This window comes from Cercospora beticola, chromosome 1, assembly GCF_033473495.1.
Source record: "Cercospora beticola chromosome 1, complete sequence".
In the NCBI taxonomy this organism is placed as follows: Eukaryota; Fungi; Ascomycota; class Dothideomycetes; order Mycosphaerellales; family Mycosphaerellaceae; genus Cercospora; species Cercospora beticola.
In genome coordinates, this window is record NC_088935.1 from 4,549,025 (window position 1) to 4,566,940 (window position 17,916).

Genomic DNA, 17,916 nt, shown 5'->3' on the forward strand with positions numbered 1-17,916 from the left:
TCCGGATACCACTACATATGCATGCTTGCGAATGAGAACAAGCACAACGATGCGAAGTCATGCATACCAGACGGATTTCGCCTGATAGAAAGCGCAACTGGACAGGACATCCTGCAAGAACCCATGCTTTTCAACCATGGCTGATGATGACTCTCGCCCCTTCTTTCCCCAAAACTCCTCTCTCCTTTTCTTTCGCTTTCGGGCTTCGATCTCTTCCCTTTTTGCGGCTGAGAAAGCCCAGCATGCCCGAAGGTCGTTCTGCTCTTCGCGCTTCGTCAGCCACCATCGCTTGACTTTGATTCGCCATGTCGGTCCAGCTCCCCTGCTCGTTAAGCACAACTTGCACGCCTCCACCTTGTGATGTGCTCCTCGTCGACCCTCGCTGTCGATGTTGCTGGTAGCCTCTATTGGTCGGTGGTGGAGGTGCTGCATTCGCTGGGTTCTCGAATCTCATGGGGCGTGATCTCCCCGTCTCTCGAGGATCAGGGTTCGCGTATGGAGAGGGTTCTGATGTCGGCGGTATTGGGTATTCAGATGGGTGGCTGACAGCCACGCCTATCTCCAGTGCTGCGGCAGGCAGAGGAGGTGAGCCGTCGGGAGAATGTGTTGAGGAGCGCGTCCTTGACACGCTTCCCGGTGTATTCGAGCGTGGTGTCGGGACCGATCTTGTCTTCTCAAGCCCCTGCTGTCGCGCATAGTTGGGGTCCAGGTCTCTGTCTCGTGCAGACCTCGTCGATGATTTAGTCGTGTTTGGAGACCCAGTCACTGATGCTACCGGACTTCGGTCCTGGGGCACTGCAGTGTAGTTGAAAGGTTCAAACATAGTTTCGATCATTCGGTGCAGCTCATCCGCGCGGATCTCTTGCTGCGTTGCATCCTCTCGCAACTCTGCCCGAGGCTTTTGTTTGCGTGCGCGAGCCTCCAGTGGTGCTTCCTCAAGGAGAAGCTCCTCGAGATCATAAGTGGCGTCAAAATTGGTCTTTTCGCTCGACGGGCAGAAGATGGGCTCGTACTCCTTGTGTTCCAAGGCAACAAAATCAATCTCTCTGAAGAATGGGTTATCCGTGAATGTCTCCCACCCGGCAGCACCAATCCGCAGATGCTTGTTCTTCTCCAGTAGTGAACTGATAGCATGCAGACATGGCATGGAAACGGGTGGCGATGTCACTGGAAATGGAGGATCGGCTCTGACGATCGCTTGTGCTAGTGCATCGTGATGGTTCGCCTCAAACGGGCGCCGATTGTAAATGCATTCGTAGAAGAGCACGCCCAAAGACCACCAATCGACTTCGGAATAGTACCCTTTCCCAGAGTAAACCTCTGGTGCCAAGTATGCCAACGTTCCTGATTTGCTCGTGAGCGGTTTTCCGGGAGTGATGTCGGAAGCAACATTGAAGTCGGCCAAGTGCACATGACCTTCCGAATCTAGGAGCACATTATCGGGCTTGACGTCTCGATGCACAATGCCTTGCTTGTGTATGTATCTGAGGGCGCAGCCGAGCTCAGCAATCCAGAAACGTACAGCCTCTTCCGTGAAAGTCTTTCGTGAAATGTGAAATCGCAAATCGCCTCCATTCATGAGATCAACGACAATGTACCTGCGCAGACGTCAGTCGAGGGCCGAAGCAGCAAACTTATAAGGCGCGGGGCGATGTACAGGTACTCCATGTCCTGAAAACTGTAGCGCAGGTTGCACAGGAACGGGTGGTTCAGGTGCTCCAGCATACGCCGCTCTCGAATGATATTCCGCACACTCTCCGACCTAACCACCTCATCTTTCCTGATATACTTGAGCGCGAACGTCAAGCCTGTGTCTTTTCGCTCCACTATGCGGACCTTGCCAAATGCGCCCTTGCCCACCACGCGCAGCAGACGGAAGTGATTGAGGTTGACCTCGTCGGTGAGGACTACGGGCTTGCCATTGGAGTTGCCCATCTGTACTGGACCGCCAACCGATCCAGCGTGGGCGGCGGGAGCTGAAGGAAAACGGTGTTGCGGACGTTGGACAAGTAGCCAGCGGGAGTGCTACGACGTCCGCAGCGTCATCGCTCGCGGAGGACGTGAAGCGGCCTGCCTGGGTGGTGCAGTGGGGGGATGGAGCTCGAATCGCCGCCAGCCCTGGGCGCCACGGCGCGAAAGAAGGACAGCGGGGGGAGGTGGTACGAGGCGGTGTATGGCGGCGGCGGCGGCAGCAGTAGCAATAGTAACAGTCGAGGCAGTGGCAGCGGCAGGTGGACGTTGTGTTCCAGGCTATCGGAGCGTGCAAACGAAAGAGTTAACCCGATCAAGCTCGCCGAGACAGCGATCAGAGCTCTGCGCACAAGCACATTTGGACGGGTGCAGGGCGCGCGCAGTGTTCAGGTCGGGGGTGGTTAGATGAGCACGATGCTATTCGCGGCGGAGGGCAGGCGAGGGGCGGGCAAAGCAAGTGTCGGGGGGCCTGCGTGACCAGCAGCAGCGCTGCCAGAGCCCGCTACTATGTAATGTCCAGTGCAGTGTGATTACCACGAGGTTGCCCGCCGTGCGCCGTGTGGATGATGGGCTAGCTGCCGGGCTAGCGACGATGATCTGACCCAGCATGGACAACGGTTACCGACGCGCCTAGGGAGCGTGACTCGGACTGCTAGGGAGCGTGATTGAGCGTTAGTTACGTAATCTACGAGGACATAGAGTGCTAGCACTCTAACGTCAAACGACACTATACCTTTCTTACACGCTCTGGAGCTTATGCTCGTCGTTACCGGAAAGAAGTCTTGCTTAGGGACCTATACGCGCTCGGGTGTCGTACGTCGTTATTCTACTCGCAAGGTCGTACCTCCGAATGCTTGCTTCGCTCCTAGTACTAGTACTAGGACACGAAAGCAATAGGACAGCCGGCAGCACCTCTAGAACGACGAACCTTACGATACGCTAGGATAAGAGCTTCGAGTTCTAGGTATATAGTCCTATCGAACGCACCGAATAGGAAATTATAGCCTTGTCGTCGCGTTGTGCGTCAAGATGTCGCCTCTTGTCTTGGAAATCATCTAGGCTGTTACGTTATGTTGTGTATCGTCACGTTCCCTAGTAATCCGAGTCACGCTCCCTAGGCGGTTCGAACGGTTACGATGCCTCGCGCCACGCCCTCGTGCTGTTGCTGCCGCCGCTGCTCCTCCGCCGCCGCCGCCATGTTGGTGTTCGTCGGCGGCAGCTCCTGCATGCCCGGCGTTCCAGAGCCACCACCGCACAGCAAGCCATCAGCATGCCATGTGCTGCCATCGCCAATATCTGCCTCGTCGCGGGGGGCCTGGGCGCTGGACACATCTTCACATGTGAACCACGGCCAGCCACTCCAGCACGCCTGCTCGGAGTATTCATCTACCTCTGGCCATCACTCCTCCTCCTGTCACATCCAACAACAGCCTCCTCAGCCCGCGACACTATCCATTACCAACCATCGCGCAGACAATTAGCAAACCGTCTCCCCATTCGGCCTGCACGCTCCTCCTTCGGCGTGCTTTTCGCACGTGGCAATCCCATCAGCCTGCAAGCCACAATTGTCCACGGCGGCCGCCTTGCCTGCGTGTCCAGCGAATGAGAAGAAGCTACCAATTTCAGCTTGCTTCGACCACTTTGTTCCAGAAGCCCCTCCCAATTGGCTCGCATCGCACCACATGCAAGCCACAGTCGATCCTCTTCATTCGTGACTCCACGGCCGAGCAACGTGTTCGCCGCGTGATACGGCGGTGAGCACAGAGTCATATCTCGGTTATCGTTTGAACAAAAAAGAGTACATCGAAGAGCACGTCCAGGCTTGGCTACGGACAGGGCTCCTGCTGGAGAATTGTGCCCTGGTACCCGGTCGACAACATGTCTGTCCATGGCTGACGAGCAAGGTTATCCATGCTAACGACGACAGCTCCCTTACGCTCTGGGACTGTCCCTTGGCCACTTTCGTTTCTTCGTACGTCTACTCTCAGCGCCCACATGTTCTTGGCATGCAACACGATGGGTGTATGCACATGGCGAGCCTTTCGAAACACCGTGTCGAGACGAAACAAGATCCTACCATTTTTTCAATAGCAGCTGTTCTCTGTAACACTGATCCATACACAAACGCATCGCGTTCCACTGTCTCGGATTGTATCTGCAGAGGACATCCGTGTCACCCGCACAAGATTGAAATTACATTGCATAAACCCATTCTGATCCCAAACGCCGCCGCCACCCAGACCTTTGCACTGTAAATCCAACACCGTAGCTACCGAACCGATCAATCATCTGCATGCTGTTGGCTATCCTCACACTTCCATGGTCCCCGCTGGCTCATCGTCTTCGTCATCATCGAAACTACCGACGCTACTCATTTCGTCACTATCGTCAGAGTCGTTTCCAGCCTCGTCAACGCTTTCTTTCGTTGCGTATTTCGTGACATATTCTGCGGGGGAATTAGCGAGGGCTGAGATCAAGGATTATACCCCTACCTTTGACCTTGGCATCATAGCCTTTGCTGTCTCTCATCAAAAGAGCGGCTGCTTCGCCGTTCAGAGGATCCGTAGGATTAGGGTACCGCAAGAGCTGCGGCAGAAAGACTTCGAAGATGTTGACCATGTCGTACATCGGTGACCAGGTTTGGTTGATGACGTCGAGACAAACGCTGCCTGACCTTTTGGTAGTCAGCATATTGCAACCGGAGTAGCTTGAGGCCGCAGCGCTCACAATTCATCAATATTCGGGTGGAATATCCGATTGACAAAGCCGATGCTTGGTGATTTGTAGGGGTACTGATCCGGAAGTTCTACGTGAATCTTCCAATGACCACCCACAAACGGTGCTACATATCAAAGTCAGCATTCGTCCCTTTGTAGCTGTGAGAAAGGGATGTCTACGTACTCTCCTCTGGCCCCTTGAAGCGGACATAGAATTCCTGCCTAGAAACCGATTAGTTTGTACACTTTCGTGGCATTTTCATAGCAGCATGAGGTCAACGGACACTGTCGAGACAGGTCAGTCAGCATGCTGCGTCAGTAGGGGTAGCATGGGGACCGAGAGTGCTTCGGACTCACTATTGTCATTAACAAGTGTCACTTCGTAGTCGCTCATCATCATCTTCATGACCTGTTCTCCGTCAACCCGTATGTCCTCTCTCTGTCGGCAAAGACTCCACTAACGTCCGTCTCTATCCTGCGCTTTGGACTACTCATCTTGCCGCCTGCCTTCGGCCCACCCTTATCTGTTTCGTAATGTGAGGCTCAATCGAGCGGCCGGAAGTCGTGAAAGTCGGGCGTTTGAGGCGTTCACTGGTGTGCAGTGGGGGTGGTGAATGTGGTATTCTGCGGTACACGAGTGCAGTCCGGGACGAAGAGGTGACGGTCGATACTGGTCACGTCAAACAAGCGCGCGATCGGTCACTTGACCAGTTCGGCTTGTGTCTTGTCGTGGTACGGATCGGGAAATGAGACGATGTGGTCGTAGTTCGTGATGGAGGTGTTACGATGCGTTCCAAGATCCTCTGGCACGATCACTGTTTGCCAAACGGGTAGTTAGGAGTAAGTTGGTAGGTACGAATGAGATGGTAGGAGGTTGTGGCAGTGGTCATGAGCTTCCTACGTTCGGGCCGTTGTCGCAGCTTCACAAAGCCGACTTCCACTTCCACATGCTACACTAACCAGTCGAACCTTCCGCGTGCTCCAATGGCCGGTTCGCAACCGCGCTGGTGATTCCCAGACCACGAGACTTAAATCTAAGCGTTACCGTGACTTCCTACTCCCACTCACAAACGAGATGAGCATGCGACATCTCCGAAGGACAATGCCTTGACCAGGCGGCAGCACTTCAGAGCAGTGTAGAGTGGATACAAGTTTAATGGACCATTTCATCGTCCTGCACTTGCATCTTCTGAGTCTGAATGTCCCAGAGAGAGAGAGATCTGGTCATGAGTGACCGAGGGTTGGTTATCACGCTGCACGAACTACATGTATCTGGCCCGTGCATCGATTCGAATATGATAGAGAGGGGACATTTGCGCAATGCACAGCATGTGGCCTAGTTCGCAGCAGCAAAGCGTTCCAGGTGAGGAGAGACATCTAACTCATTGTACTTTTCGAAGGCTCACAGTACGCGTTACCGTTCATAATGGCACATTCCATAGCTTTGGCTACCTTGGGCCGATCTGGACTTTGAAGCGCGGTCTCGCAAAGGTGAGTGAGCTTGATGCAGGATGCCTTGCATCCACTCGTGAACTGTATCCACACGCGGTCAGACTCCGGCGTCCAAATGAAGCATGAGCCTGCCAGTTTATTCGAGCAGCCTCGAAGCTTGCCCCGTGTGCGTAGTGCATCATCTGCGTTGCACCCTCGCTGCTATAGTACATTCATTGTATCCTCGTCAAGTCATGATTCTATGCCGTTGGCTCAGCATCTTCGCTGCTTTTCCCAAGCCCATGCTCTTTCAGTAGTGAGTCGATCTCCTCGGCGGACCACAGCTTGTGGTAGATGGTGCCCTTCTCCGTACGTCCCACTGTCGCGAATTCGATCTTCTCGCTGGACAACTTCGTGCTGTCCATGGTCTTGGATAGGACCTTGACGGCCAACTCGCAGGCTTGCTTGAGAGTGCACTCCTCGTTGTAGTCTTGCTTGAGTAACGACTGCGCACTGGCACTGTTCGACCCTACACTCGTCGCCTTCCATCCTGTGTAGTTGCCGCTGGGGTTGGACTGGTACAGCTGGAATTGCCGCTGGTTGTCCCAGCCAGCGTAGATGAACGACACGCCAAAAGGCCGAAGGCCACCATGTTGCGTGTAACCTTGCTTCAGATCGCATAGTCGGCGTACGAGTTGCTCGCAAGGGATGTCGGCGTTGTAGGTCAGGAGGTAGCGTTGGGCGGCTTGACGCGCGTAGTTGATGAGGATGTTGGCATCGGCAGTCATGCCTGCCACAGCGGTAATCATGTTGTCGTTCAAGATGTACAGCTTCTCGGCGCTAGTGTCTTGCTCCAGCAGCTTGCTGGTGACCTTGCGTTCCGCGGCGAGCACAATTCCATCGGTGGCGAGGATTCCTAGGGCGGTACCGGCGTGCGAGATGGCCTCGAGTGCATATTCGACCTGGTAGAGACGACCCTCAGGCGAGAAGATCGTAGTTCGACTGTTGCCGTCAATCAGCAAGAGCTAACAGAGGGATCAAGCAAACTTACCTATCGTAACGCCTAGACATTGTCGGTCACTCTGATGGATGTGATGCCTGGAGTGTGGTGTGTGGAGTTGAATGGTGGGTTGTGTTGGAAAGTGGTGTTTGTGGAGAGCTGTTGCTGATAGACCGCGTTCGCAGGCGGAGCTTGGACGATGCGCGTCACGGCTGCTGCCTTTCTTCAATAATTCCACAACACCACACCACTTCCACCACGACCAATGGCCGACATCCGCTCGCAGTCGCCCAACAAGCGGCAGAAGACTTTTGCGACACAAGATGACTTCGTATCGCTCCAAGACGAGCACGACTCCGCCGCCAATGCCACATACGCGCAAAATCCGCCTCCGTCGGCACCGCGATCCGCACATCATCGACATCATGGCGACCGTCCCAAATCCAAACATGCCCTGCCAGATTGTGAACCATGGCTGCTAGTCAAGACAAAACTGAGACGTCGTTTCGTGCATAACCCCATCACAGGCGAGAGTCTATGGCGCATACCGCAGTCTGTCTTGCCTGCTGTGCTGGCCCTGGAGCAGTATGAACGGGACCAAAAAGAGAAGGCCGAGAACGCCGCTTGGGCTGAGCAGCAGCTCCAGCAAATGCGACCGCAGCAGGGCCTAAATGAAGCTTCCAACGCGCCGGGATCCGGTACTGCCTCGGAGCGACGACGAAGGAGCATCAGTCTGCAGAGAGAAGATGAGGCCGCTCTTATGGCCGAGCTGAATGCACAAGCAGAGGAGGACGCAGCAAAAGCCTCTGCTACTGCTACGAGTTTGCCCACTCGCACCACCACGTATGGTTACGACAGCGACGGTTCGTATGAAGAGGTTGAGGTCACAGATTCAGAAGAGGACGAGGACGATCCGGCGATCGAAGGCACGACACAAGATGCTGGTGCATCACGAGAACAGCCAGATGGCAGTGCTACCCCACCGGATGCGCCTGTTGAGTTCGGAGAAGATGATATTGCCTATCAACTGGCTGCAATGGGCGAGGACTACGAACTGGACGCAGGTGAATATGGCGATGAGCCAGAAGCGGGCTGGGAGGATGGTGCTGAGGGTTTGGGCCTCACCGAGGAAGACGCCACGAATCTGTTTCGTGACCTGCTCGACGATTACCGCATCAGTCCATTCATTCCATGGGACAAAGTTATCACCGATGAGTCAGAGAACAGTATCCTGAATGACGATCGATATACTGTGTTGCCGAATATGAAAGCGCGACGCGAGGTCTTCGATACCTGGGCCAGAGACAAAGCCGCACAGCTGAAAGCTGAGCGAGCGACTATGCATAAACTCAACCCGAAAGTCCCATACTTGGTGTTTCTGCAAGAAAACGCGAGCCCCAAGCTTTACTGGCCGGAGTTCAAGCGGAAGTACAAACGCGAGGCGGTGATGAATGACCGCAAGCTGAGCGACAAGGATCGTGAAAAGCTCTATCGGGACCATATATCCAGGCTGAAATTGCCCGAGTCAACACGCCAGGCAGATCTTAAACTGCTCTTACAAAGTGTCCCTCTGAGCTCGCTCAACTCTCAGACTACTCTCGATTCTTTGCCGGAACAGGTTCTCTCCCATGTCCACTACATCAGCCTTCCGCCGAAAGTCCGCGATGCCGTGATAGCAGAACATATCAAGAATCTGCCCCTGGGACCAGAAGATGGCGAAGCCACAGCGCAAGATGCCACGGCTAGCGGGAGGAAATCTGATGATCGAAAGAGACGAGAGCAAGCCCTTGCTGATCGTGAAGCCAAGGTAAGAGAGGAGCGGAAGCGCCAGGCAATGGTAGAAGAGAGAGCAAAACGGGATTTGCGTGAAGGAGAACGCGAACTGGAGCGCGCCATGGCTCGTGGTAGTCGTGCTGTCCACTCGTGAGCATTCAGCCTGATAGCACAGATCAGGACAATCGAAGGCTCCTCCGAGCCACTGCACTGACGCTTGAAGCACAGTATGCCACAGATCCAGCAATACCAGAAGAGCGGCTATACGGGCCTGCTAAGCCGTCGTAGCCGTGGCGGTTCTTCGGACTGCCTGCTTTTGGAAGACTCAATGCCTGGCAGAGGTCACCTTGATGCGAGGACACCAATGACAATTCAAGCCCACAGGAACGGCAGCTGGCCAATCGCAATGGTATACTTAGCTACCTTCACGAGCCGTCACCGCTAGACGTAATTGCTGCGAGCTGTGCGAGCCGCCTGCAAGGGCAGCGTCGATCTAGTCGACGGAGCGGCCTGCAGTGAGTATCTTTACCTGGGACCACGTCATGCAGCCTTGTGTATCTGCATTACAGCGTGGACCTTGCCGACTTGGTAATATCACGAAGCGTCGAGTGACCATCGAAGCACCGATCGGCTTCGCTGCAGGAACGAATGTGAAGGGTGAAGTATCGATTACATCTTGATGGCATTCCGATCTATTCTTGATCACGGGAAGGGGACTGGTGCTCAACGACTGTCAGCTTGACAAGTTTGTGACACTTGAAAGGGTAGAGATATGTCGTCATCATCGCCATCGATCATCGCCCAAAGCAAGAGATGCGGCGTGGTAGCGCCCATAAAATGTGAAGTGAACCCCTGTACTCTTCCTCATTGAGCCTCCTTGACGGGCGTGTCTGTAGCCTCATAATCACACTATAGTCGTTCAAGAAGGCGGTCACATATTTGGAAACGAACTAGAGCCTGATCGCGTAAGGACTAGAGTGTGCGTGACCGCCGTTTGGAGGATGCTGGTACCACCTGGCTGGTAACGATCCTTCTCCATAGGCATATGTAAGGTTCAGGTACTGCAGAGCCACGCGGAACGTGGCACGCTCCCACATGCCGCCAATACGATGGGACTAAAAGTGGGGGCTATCCTGCTGTGGGCAGATGAGATGGCTCATAGATTTCTCAAAAAGGAAGTCGTAGATGCGTGCTGGGGACGGCAAGCTGCCGGAAATAGTGGTTCACTGCGTAGCACATGCAGCGTGCTGTCCCATATCTCTGGCCACGCTTGGATGCACGCTCCCAACGCAGCGCGGCCTTGCAGGCAGCTCACGGCCACGGAGAGTACGCGGTTCGTATGATGATGCAGCACAGGAGGCGAGCTCGCGCAACCTCGAGAAATGAGGATCGGTACTGCAGTGCTCTCGCAGGATCTCAGGCGGCCGAAGCGGAGTGGTCGCCACCAGGACCATCGGTGCATTGGGCCATTCGACTGCCTCGCCCGTGCAGCAGTTTGCTTCGACCCACGCAGCAGCCACGAGCTCGCCACGTGATACAGCGACGCAGTACCGCAGCACAGCGAGGCACGGCCCCGAGGCAAGGGGTCCTGGGGCGTGACATGGAGATGAGCGTCCCCGGAAAGGCGGTGACAGCAGCGTGGCAGTCAGGACACAGCTGCGCGAACACCAGATCGGGGTGTCGTTGCAGCAATTGGTGGTGTTGATGGACTGAAGACGAGATGTTGCGATGCTAGCGCCGGCAGAAAACGACGCGGCCGCGGCAGGGACAGCTCTGCGATCCTTCCCGCAGCAACGTGAGGGGACGGAGACAGCATGGGCCCGACGACAGCTGCGCACCCGGGAGCAGTTCGTGGTGGCAGGCGAGGCTCGCACTGGCAGAATAGAATAATAGAACCGCCGTCGAACACGAAGCGCTGAGGCAGGCGGCCGAGTCCCTGTGGTAGCGAGCGTGGCACAGAATGCACCGGGACTTGCACCACAGCAGCAGGCCAGGCGATCCCACACCCACTCTCTTGGTCCCGCTCGCTCGTTGGGACCGCTCGTCGCACCGCCCGTCCACCCACGACACGCGAGGACTGCAGACGTGACGCGACGCTGTCGGGGCGGCAACGAGGGGGCGACCGACACGGCTCGAGAGGATTCGAATCGATCTGACGACCGGCGACGCGCGCGCGCGCACGCTCACTCTCACTCGCAGCGCTGCAGGCCGCGCCCCAGGCACAGGAACGCGCTCCGTCGCACAACGCTGGGCGAGAGTGGGCCGCGGACATTGGCGTGGGCAGTGGAGAGGAGGGGGAATTGGAGGGCCATCGCACTGCGTGCTGCTGCCCTGGTCTCGGGCGCGACCGTGGAGGTGCGGTGGTTATTCGCGGACGGTGACACAACAGACGGCAGCACAGCGTAATCTCTGCGCACGCGTGATCCAGCACTTCTGCGCACGCACTGGAGCAAGCAGGACACCGACACCGACGGACAGGCACAGCAGCAACGTGGCTCGCACCTGCTCCAGGGACGTGCACGCCGTGCTGGCAGCTTCGCGCAGCGCGCGCTGCAATTAATACCCAGCATGTCGCCGGATCCCGACGATGTCTCTTCTCCAGAACCTGGCGTCGAGCAGGAAGATCACACCACAATGGGCGACGACGACAAAACTGCCCAGCGCGCCTCGACCGACGAGAAGTCGCCTGCCCAGACCACGACCACCACTTCGACCTCCAAGAGCAATGCAAAGGATCCTTCGCGGCCGAGGCGTAAGAAGGCTCGCCGAGCTTGCTTTGCTTGTCAACGAGCGCACCTGACATGCGGTGAGTGTGGCTCGAGTTTCGTCAAGATCCAATGCGCCACTGCTTGTTCAATACTCAAGTCTACTGGTACTGACTGCTGTAGGTGACGAACGCCCATGTCTCAGGTGCATCAAGCGTGGCCTTCAGGATCAATGCCATGATGGCGTCCGCAAGAAGGCAAAGTACCTCCACGATGCTCCTCCAGAGGCCCTGGTGCCTGGCTACGCAACCAACAATTATGCTATGAACGGGACGACCAGCCTGGCCGCAATCTCTGGGACCTCCACAGCTGGCAACTACTTCCCTCCAAATGCGTCGGCAAGCTTTTCGTCCTTCAGCAACCCTGGCCAACAACCAAACATGGGCCCGCCAATCATGGATGGCAACAACATGGTCGCAGACTTTGCGTCAACGCAGTCTGCAGAAACACCTGCCCAGTACCCATCGACCTCCAGTCAGCAAGTGTCTCCTAATCAGGAGTTTACAAACGCGCTTGAACATACGCCGTCCATTGGAACTACGGCGAATTTCGATACTCCCTATTTCGATGCCAATGATACTTCTCTGTTCAACTTTAACATTTCGGAATTGAACTTTGGCAACCACTACGGTGCTCTCGAATTTGGCATGCTTGGCCACATTTCTTCCGGTGCAGTCGACACTCCAGAGGTCGACTCGGTGAATCAGATGGGCCACTCAAATCAAGGCAGCGTATCCTACGATGCTAACAATGGCTATCAGAGTGGATACAACTACAACCAGGGATTTCCATCATGGCAGAATGCAGGCTCTGCATCGAGGCACAGCAGCACGAATAACATCTGGAATGGCCAAAATAATGGACTGGAAGCCTACGCGATTGGCGAACAGGCGTCCTCGATCACAGGCGCAAGTCCGCGCTCGCAGAACCAAGACCTCACAGGATATCAATCTGCCACGATGTCACCGGAAACGCATTTTGCTCAGCCCGACCAAAGTGCTCAGCCTGATCTGCTACGGCAGAGTTTATCTCAATCACAACGCAAACCACCTCCGTTCCCGGGTGATCTACAGCCAGAAACGGACCGCAAGCGACGCAGGAACACGTCGGAAGTCTATTCAACCGTGCAGGCGCCGTATCCATATACTCAGGGCTTTCATGCATTGACGGCACTCCTCAAGAAACGTTTCGTGCCCAAGAAAGTTTTGCACATTGCGAAAGCATTGGCAACCATCCGGCCCTCATTCATCTCTTGTAACCAACATCTCGATCATGACGACCTCATATTCATGGAGAAGTGCTTTCAGCGCACCCTCTGCGAGTATGAAAACTTCATCAACGCATACGGCACTCCGACTGTGATATGCAGGAGAACTGGTGAGATCGCAGCCGTTAGCAAGGAATTCTGCCTAGTCACCGGTTGGCGCCGAGATGTATTGCTGGGCAAAGAGCCCAACCTTAACGTCAACACTGGCGGCGTGGCGACCTCAGGGACGCAGACCGGAAGCAGTTCACGGGGAGCGGTAACTCCACGAATGACTAATGTTGAGATCGATTCTGGCAGACCCCAGCCGGTGTTCCTTGCTGAGCTGATGGACGAGGATAGCGTGGTGCAGTTCTACGAAGATTTCGCGGAGCTAGCGTTCGGCGCGTCGAAGACTGCCATTATTGGAGCGCCATGTGCGCTTCTCAAATACCGGACTAAGGACGACCCCGGGTGGGGCCCCAATGATCATCTCGCTGACGACGGCAAGCGCATCAAAAAGCACGGGGACGTCAAGACAGAAGCTCTGATCAAAGGCGAAGCAGGCATGCACGCTTTGGGCGAACGAGATGGCAAAGTCCCATGCCAAATGTGCTGGACCGTGAAGAGGGACGTCTTCGACATCCCCATGTGCATTGTGATGAATGTAAGATTGCTCTTGTGCGCTTTACTACCGTTTGACCAGCATACTGACACGATGCGGCAGTTCCTCCCCATAATATGATGAGGCGTGGCATTGCTGGCAGACCAACGCGGGGGCCCCGGCGGCCTAGCCTCAATGATGACCAGTACATTTGGGATACGGCCTGACGAAACATAACGGATGGCGGATAATCTGCAAACGAAGGACATTAATGCTAAAGACGTCAATTACACAATTAGTACCGGTCAGCTGGGCTACACGGCTCGGACGCTGACACAGCGACGTTCACATCTAGGGTCACGAGCAACGAATACAACTCCGCGAGCAAGGCATATGGGGCGGTCGTGCTTGCTGTAGATTATTGCACCACATAACATGGTGGCGGAATGTCATACGAAAATTCTATCTCAAATCGGCGGTCTTCGCATTTGTACCTCTACCGAGCAAGTTCGTCTTTGCCTTCGAACTCAACCAGATACGGGTCTCGTGCCAGTGCTACATAAGCCGGTCGGCTCAGACTTCGTCCTGCAACATCAATATCCGTCTTGATATCTGCAATCAAGCTCTCTTTGCTGACATAATCCAATTCCGGACGAATGAACCCCAAAATCAACAAATTCATATGACTGCCATAAAAATCTGTATCGAAGTCTTGCATGATATGTACTTCCACACTTCGGACTGTGTTCTTGTAGAAGGGGTTCCAGCCTATTGACATCACCATTGGGTAGACTGTTCCTTGGGTTGATGATGTGCTTGGTGTTTCGCCGTTTGAGAGAATGGATTGGAGGTTTTTGTGGACGTCGGATGTCATGAGTTTGTAACTTGAGATGTCGCTTGGTGGGTTTTGTTGAGTTGCACTGCAGGTGGAAATTCCGGCCCAGCCGTAGTAGACTCCTGATTCGAGGTTTTCGTTTCCGCCGACGGAGAGGCCTTCGATGGGGATGTTGGCGGTGGGGATGCCGAGCTGGGGGAGGGATTGTCAGTTTGTGATACATTTTTGCTCCAAATACGATAGAGAAAAATCGTGAAAGGCCCAGAGTCGTTCATGTGATAGCATATCGACGATATGGGTAGACTGGGAACGACGATCCATTTGTCATGACTCAGGCGGCTCACTACAGGTGCGATGGGAAGAGGATCTTGCACGTACGTCTTTACTCCCACGGCCGAAACCTTTGATGACCTTGCCATCGAGTTTGAGGGGAAATGGAGGTTCGGGCCCGTTCTCATTGCCCACAACAGTGGGACGTGGCTCGCCTGATTTCATGTTTGCGGCTTGTCAATGTCCTGCGTACGGCGTGTCCTCGGCTCTGCCGGATTTTGAACAGGGAGCGTTTCTTGAACGTTTCAAGGTATCGCGGCAATGGATTGAATGTCGAGCACCTGCAGTCAATGTTGGAGCAGAAGGAAAATGGCAGGAAACTCGAGCTGTGAAGTCGCAATCGTCAGAGATGTTGCGTCTTAAGTCCGGCTTTCGTCCGGCCGAGTTGCTCCACTCGCATTGCTGTTGACTCGACCATGCATTTGAGGTAGCATAACATTCCTAGCATAACAACATGGAACAATCAGTATGGGCAGACTCGAAGGTGGCAGAAAATGACGCACAGGAATCGACAAGCGCTTTCGCGCAGACTGGTTCACAGCAGGATGACCTATTCGACGATGTCGTTCCCGTTCCCGAGCAGGAATCAATGCGATTGCGATCAGACGACGACCTGTTCAGCGAAGACTTCACACCTGTGCCACAGGCTCAAGTAGAGCCAGCGAAACCATCGCCGCCTGATGCGCGTCCTACCGAAGCTCCAGCAACGCGAGGCAGAGGACGGGGAAGAGGTCGAGGCTCTCGCGAGGGCAAAGATGGGCAGACGAGGAATACGCCACAAACACGCGGGAGAGACAATACTGGTCCCAGGGCGAGACGTACCGACGATGCGGGTACAAGCAGCACCACGTCACAGCCGCAGACACAAACACAAAACCAAGCGCCAGAGAACGCACCTGCCGGACCACGGCGAGGTGGCGCTCGCGCTGTTCGTGGTGACCGGCAGGACACAGGTGGTGTCCGCAGACCCAAATTGACCGAGGAAGAACTGGCAGAGAAGATGGCTCGCATCCAAATCAAGAATGCATCATTAACTGCAGCACATGCTCGAGCAGAGGCCGACGCAGCATCGTTCGCCGAGCGCGAACAACAAGCAAAGAAAGTGGCCGAGGAGCGAAGAAGTCAGGAAAAACGAGATCGTCAACAAATGATGGGCGAGCGAGAGAAAAATCGAATGCGGAAGCTCAAAGCGATGGAGGGTAGAGAATGGGACGCAGAGAAGCAAGAGCAAGACTTTGCTAAAGGCTCGAAATTCGATAAGCCCGGTGCGTTTGCTGGCGATCAGAAGGATTATAGTGATGGGCGAGAATATTTGTACCGAGAACCTCGGGGCTCACATAGAGGCGGACGTGGTGGAAATCGTTCACAACCTGCGACACAAACGGTTCCGACCAAGGAGGAGTTCCCTGCTCTGGCGCCTCAAAAGGATACGAAAACAGCAGCATCGAAGGGGGATGTAACGTCGGCGGCCGGCGAAGCGACAAAAGGTTCATGGGCTGAGCAAGTAGAGTCCTCTATAGGGTCATGATGTGACATTGTCATTTGCATGAACAAAAAGCATTCGTATTGCGCCTTGCATGATGAATGTCCCAGTTGCGTCACATTTTCAATGGCCAGTTTTGCCAGTGCAGTCGGAGAGAACAGCATTTCCAGGCATTGAACCAAGGTGTAGGAGCTATAAAGCTATAGTGGAGCACAGCTACGTGCGTGACATGATCTAGCCGCTGGACTTGGCATCAAGACATCAACATCATTGATCCGAACAACACGCATCATGTCTTTGGACTTTGGTCTCCGCGACGTGCATTGCCTTATTACAGGCGCAGCCGGAGGCATAGGGTTGGAAACCGTCAACATCTTTCGCGCACTCGGAGCGCGAGTCACAGCACACTATAATTCGAATCCTGGAGAGCTCACCAAACTAGATGTGGTCACTGTGAAGGCAGATGTGCGTAATGAACAAGACGTGGAAAGGCTGTTCGAAGAAGCAGCCGAGAAGAATGGTGGACCAGTTTCTGTGATCGTGGTCAATCGTATGCATGAGTCTTCCTGTTGGATTTGTTCCTGAGAGCTGATCGAATGAGCAGACGGCATCTGGCCAACGAATGATGCGCATATAGCAGATATGCAATTATCTCAGTGGAAAAATACGATTGATGTAAATCTTACCGGACCGTTTTTGATTTGCAGGGCGTTTCTACGCGCTCTTCGCTCAGCGCCAGATTCAGTCAAGGATGCCGCTTCGATTGTTTTTGTTGCGAGTACTGCTGGCAAATTCGGCGAAGCTGGACATGGCGACTATGCTTCGACAAAGTCTGCTCTACAGCACGGCTTGATGCTTACGCTGAAGAACGAGATTGTTACTATTGCGCCGAGAGGACGAGTGAATACTGTTAGTCCAGGGTACGTATCGAGGAGGCGAGTCCTTCTTCCCGAATCTGAGGGGAAGGGCATTGACACGTGCTCGCTGGATACCGTTTCTGACGAGTGCTCCAGGTGGGTAGCAACACCCATGGCAGCTGAAACGCTCAAGGACAAGCGCTTCGTCGAGAGAGCTCTTGCAACAACGCCTCTGCAGAAAGTGGCCACGCCCGAGGATGTAGCACGCCAGATTGCAGTGCTCGCCTCGCCTGTGCTGAGTGGGCATATGACTGGAGTCAATGTTCAAGTTGGTGAGTACGATCTACCGCTGCCAAATCTGCTCGTGCTAATGTGTCTTCAGACGGTGGTATGGAGGGAAGGTGTCTGTATCCGCCTACACTCTCGTAATCCCATGCAGACTTAGAAAAGTAGCTGAAGTATCGAATGCCATTTGCACTTGTGCTGGGGAATGCTGTTGATCGCTGTGTCGCTATGTCGTTGGAGAGAAGCTGGTCTTGTTCTCGATCGAGTTCCGATTGTGCTGTGACGCAGGTCTCAATGTGGCCACAATCTGATGCCCGATGGCACTGTCGCGTAAGGAAAAGTAGTGATGGTCTAGACATGCAACGCCTCGAGGGAGCGAAACACGTGTGGCCTGAAGCGGTGCATCACAATCATCGCGATACGGTTTCTCCGGCTCCGAGCAACCTCACATGCTGTCCTGGACATCATGTCCCGCCGTAGTCGTCGCATTCACCCACGAGAGGCGACGTGATCGACTTGTCTGCTCCTTGTCGTGGCCAAAGATGCTGCATTCGTCGCCCGGGTGGGATTTGAGCGACGCTTGGCGTTGTCGTCACGTCGTAGCTCGACGTCCAGCGATCAA

General features: G+C 54.7%; 8 protein-coding genes across 8 annotated transcripts; 4 read left to right on the plus strand and 4 right to left on the minus strand.

Annotated features, from left to right (window-relative positions):
• Nucleotides 1–130: 130 nt before the first annotated feature.
• On the minus strand, nucleotides 131–1,935 carry RHO25_001821 (uncharacterized protein; the record flags this gene model as incomplete). The annotated part of the gene is made up of 2 exons (XM_023594425.2): nucleotides 131–1,598; nucleotides 1,658–1,935. The coding sequence occupies 2 exons, from the start codon at nucleotides 1,933–1,935 to the stop codon at nucleotides 131–133; spliced, it is 1,746 nt and encodes a 581-aa protein (XP_023460074.1).
• A 2,345-nt stretch (nucleotides 1,936–4,280) lies between these two features.
• Nucleotides 4,281–5,183, minus strand: UBC8 (Ubiquitin-conjugating enzyme E2 8; the record flags this gene model as incomplete). The annotated part of the gene is made up of 6 exons (XM_023594426.2): nucleotides 4,281–4,417; nucleotides 4,464–4,645; nucleotides 4,699–4,813; nucleotides 4,873–4,910; nucleotides 5,042–5,097; nucleotides 5,151–5,183. 6 exons carry the CDS (start codon nucleotides 5,181–5,183, stop codon nucleotides 4,281–4,283), a joined length of 561 nt encoding a protein of 186 aa, XP_023460316.1.
• A 1,196-nt stretch (nucleotides 5,184–6,379) lies between these two features.
• On the minus strand, nucleotides 6,380–7,190 carry RHO25_001823 (uncharacterized protein; the record flags this gene model as incomplete). The annotated part of the gene is made up of 2 exons (XM_023594427.2): nucleotides 6,380–7,121; nucleotides 7,171–7,190. The coding sequence occupies 2 exons, from the start codon at nucleotides 7,188–7,190 to the stop codon at nucleotides 6,380–6,382; spliced, it is 762 nt and encodes a 253-aa protein (XP_023460072.1).
• Nucleotides 7,191–7,384: 194 nt separating this feature from the next.
• Nucleotides 7,385–9,046, plus strand: RHO25_001824 (uncharacterized protein; the record flags this gene model as incomplete). The annotated part of the gene is made up of 1 exon (XM_023594428.2): nucleotides 7,385–9,046. One exon carries the CDS (start codon nucleotides 7,385–7,387, stop codon nucleotides 9,044–9,046), a length of 1,662 nt encoding a protein of 553 aa, XP_023460322.1.
• Nucleotides 9,047–11,460: 2,414 nt separating this feature from the next.
• RHO25_001825 (uncharacterized protein) lies at nucleotides 11,461–13,645 on the plus strand (the record flags this gene model as incomplete). The annotated part of the gene is made up of 3 exons (XM_023605070.2): nucleotides 11,461–11,698; nucleotides 11,781–13,567; nucleotides 13,628–13,645. The coding sequence occupies 3 exons, from the start codon at nucleotides 11,461–11,463 to the stop codon at nucleotides 13,643–13,645; spliced, it is 2,043 nt and encodes a 680-aa protein (XP_023460853.1).
• A 355-nt stretch (nucleotides 13,646–14,000) lies between these two features.
• RHO25_001826 (uncharacterized protein) lies at nucleotides 14,001–14,834 on the minus strand (the record flags this gene model as incomplete). The annotated part of the gene is made up of 2 exons (XM_023605069.2): nucleotides 14,001–14,531; nucleotides 14,718–14,834. The coding sequence occupies 2 exons, from the start codon at nucleotides 14,832–14,834 to the stop codon at nucleotides 14,001–14,003; spliced, it is 648 nt and encodes a 215-aa protein (XP_023460854.1).
• Nucleotides 14,835–15,123: 289 nt separating this feature from the next.
• Nucleotides 15,124–16,197, plus strand: RHO25_001827 (uncharacterized protein; the record flags this gene model as incomplete). Its single annotated transcript, XM_023605068.2, has 1 exon — nucleotides 15,124–16,197. One exon carries the CDS (start codon nucleotides 15,124–15,126, stop codon nucleotides 16,195–16,197), a length of 1,074 nt encoding a protein of 357 aa, XP_023460855.1.
• A 246-nt stretch (nucleotides 16,198–16,443) lies between these two features.
• Nucleotides 16,444–17,438, plus strand: RHO25_001828 (uncharacterized protein; the record flags this gene model as incomplete). The annotated part of the gene is made up of 4 exons (XM_023605067.2): nucleotides 16,444–16,702; nucleotides 16,757–17,072; nucleotides 17,166–17,341; nucleotides 17,392–17,438. The coding sequence occupies 4 exons, from the start codon at nucleotides 16,444–16,446 to the stop codon at nucleotides 17,436–17,438; spliced, it is 798 nt and encodes a 265-aa protein (XP_023460856.1).
• Nucleotides 17,439–17,916: the final 478 nt, after the last annotated feature.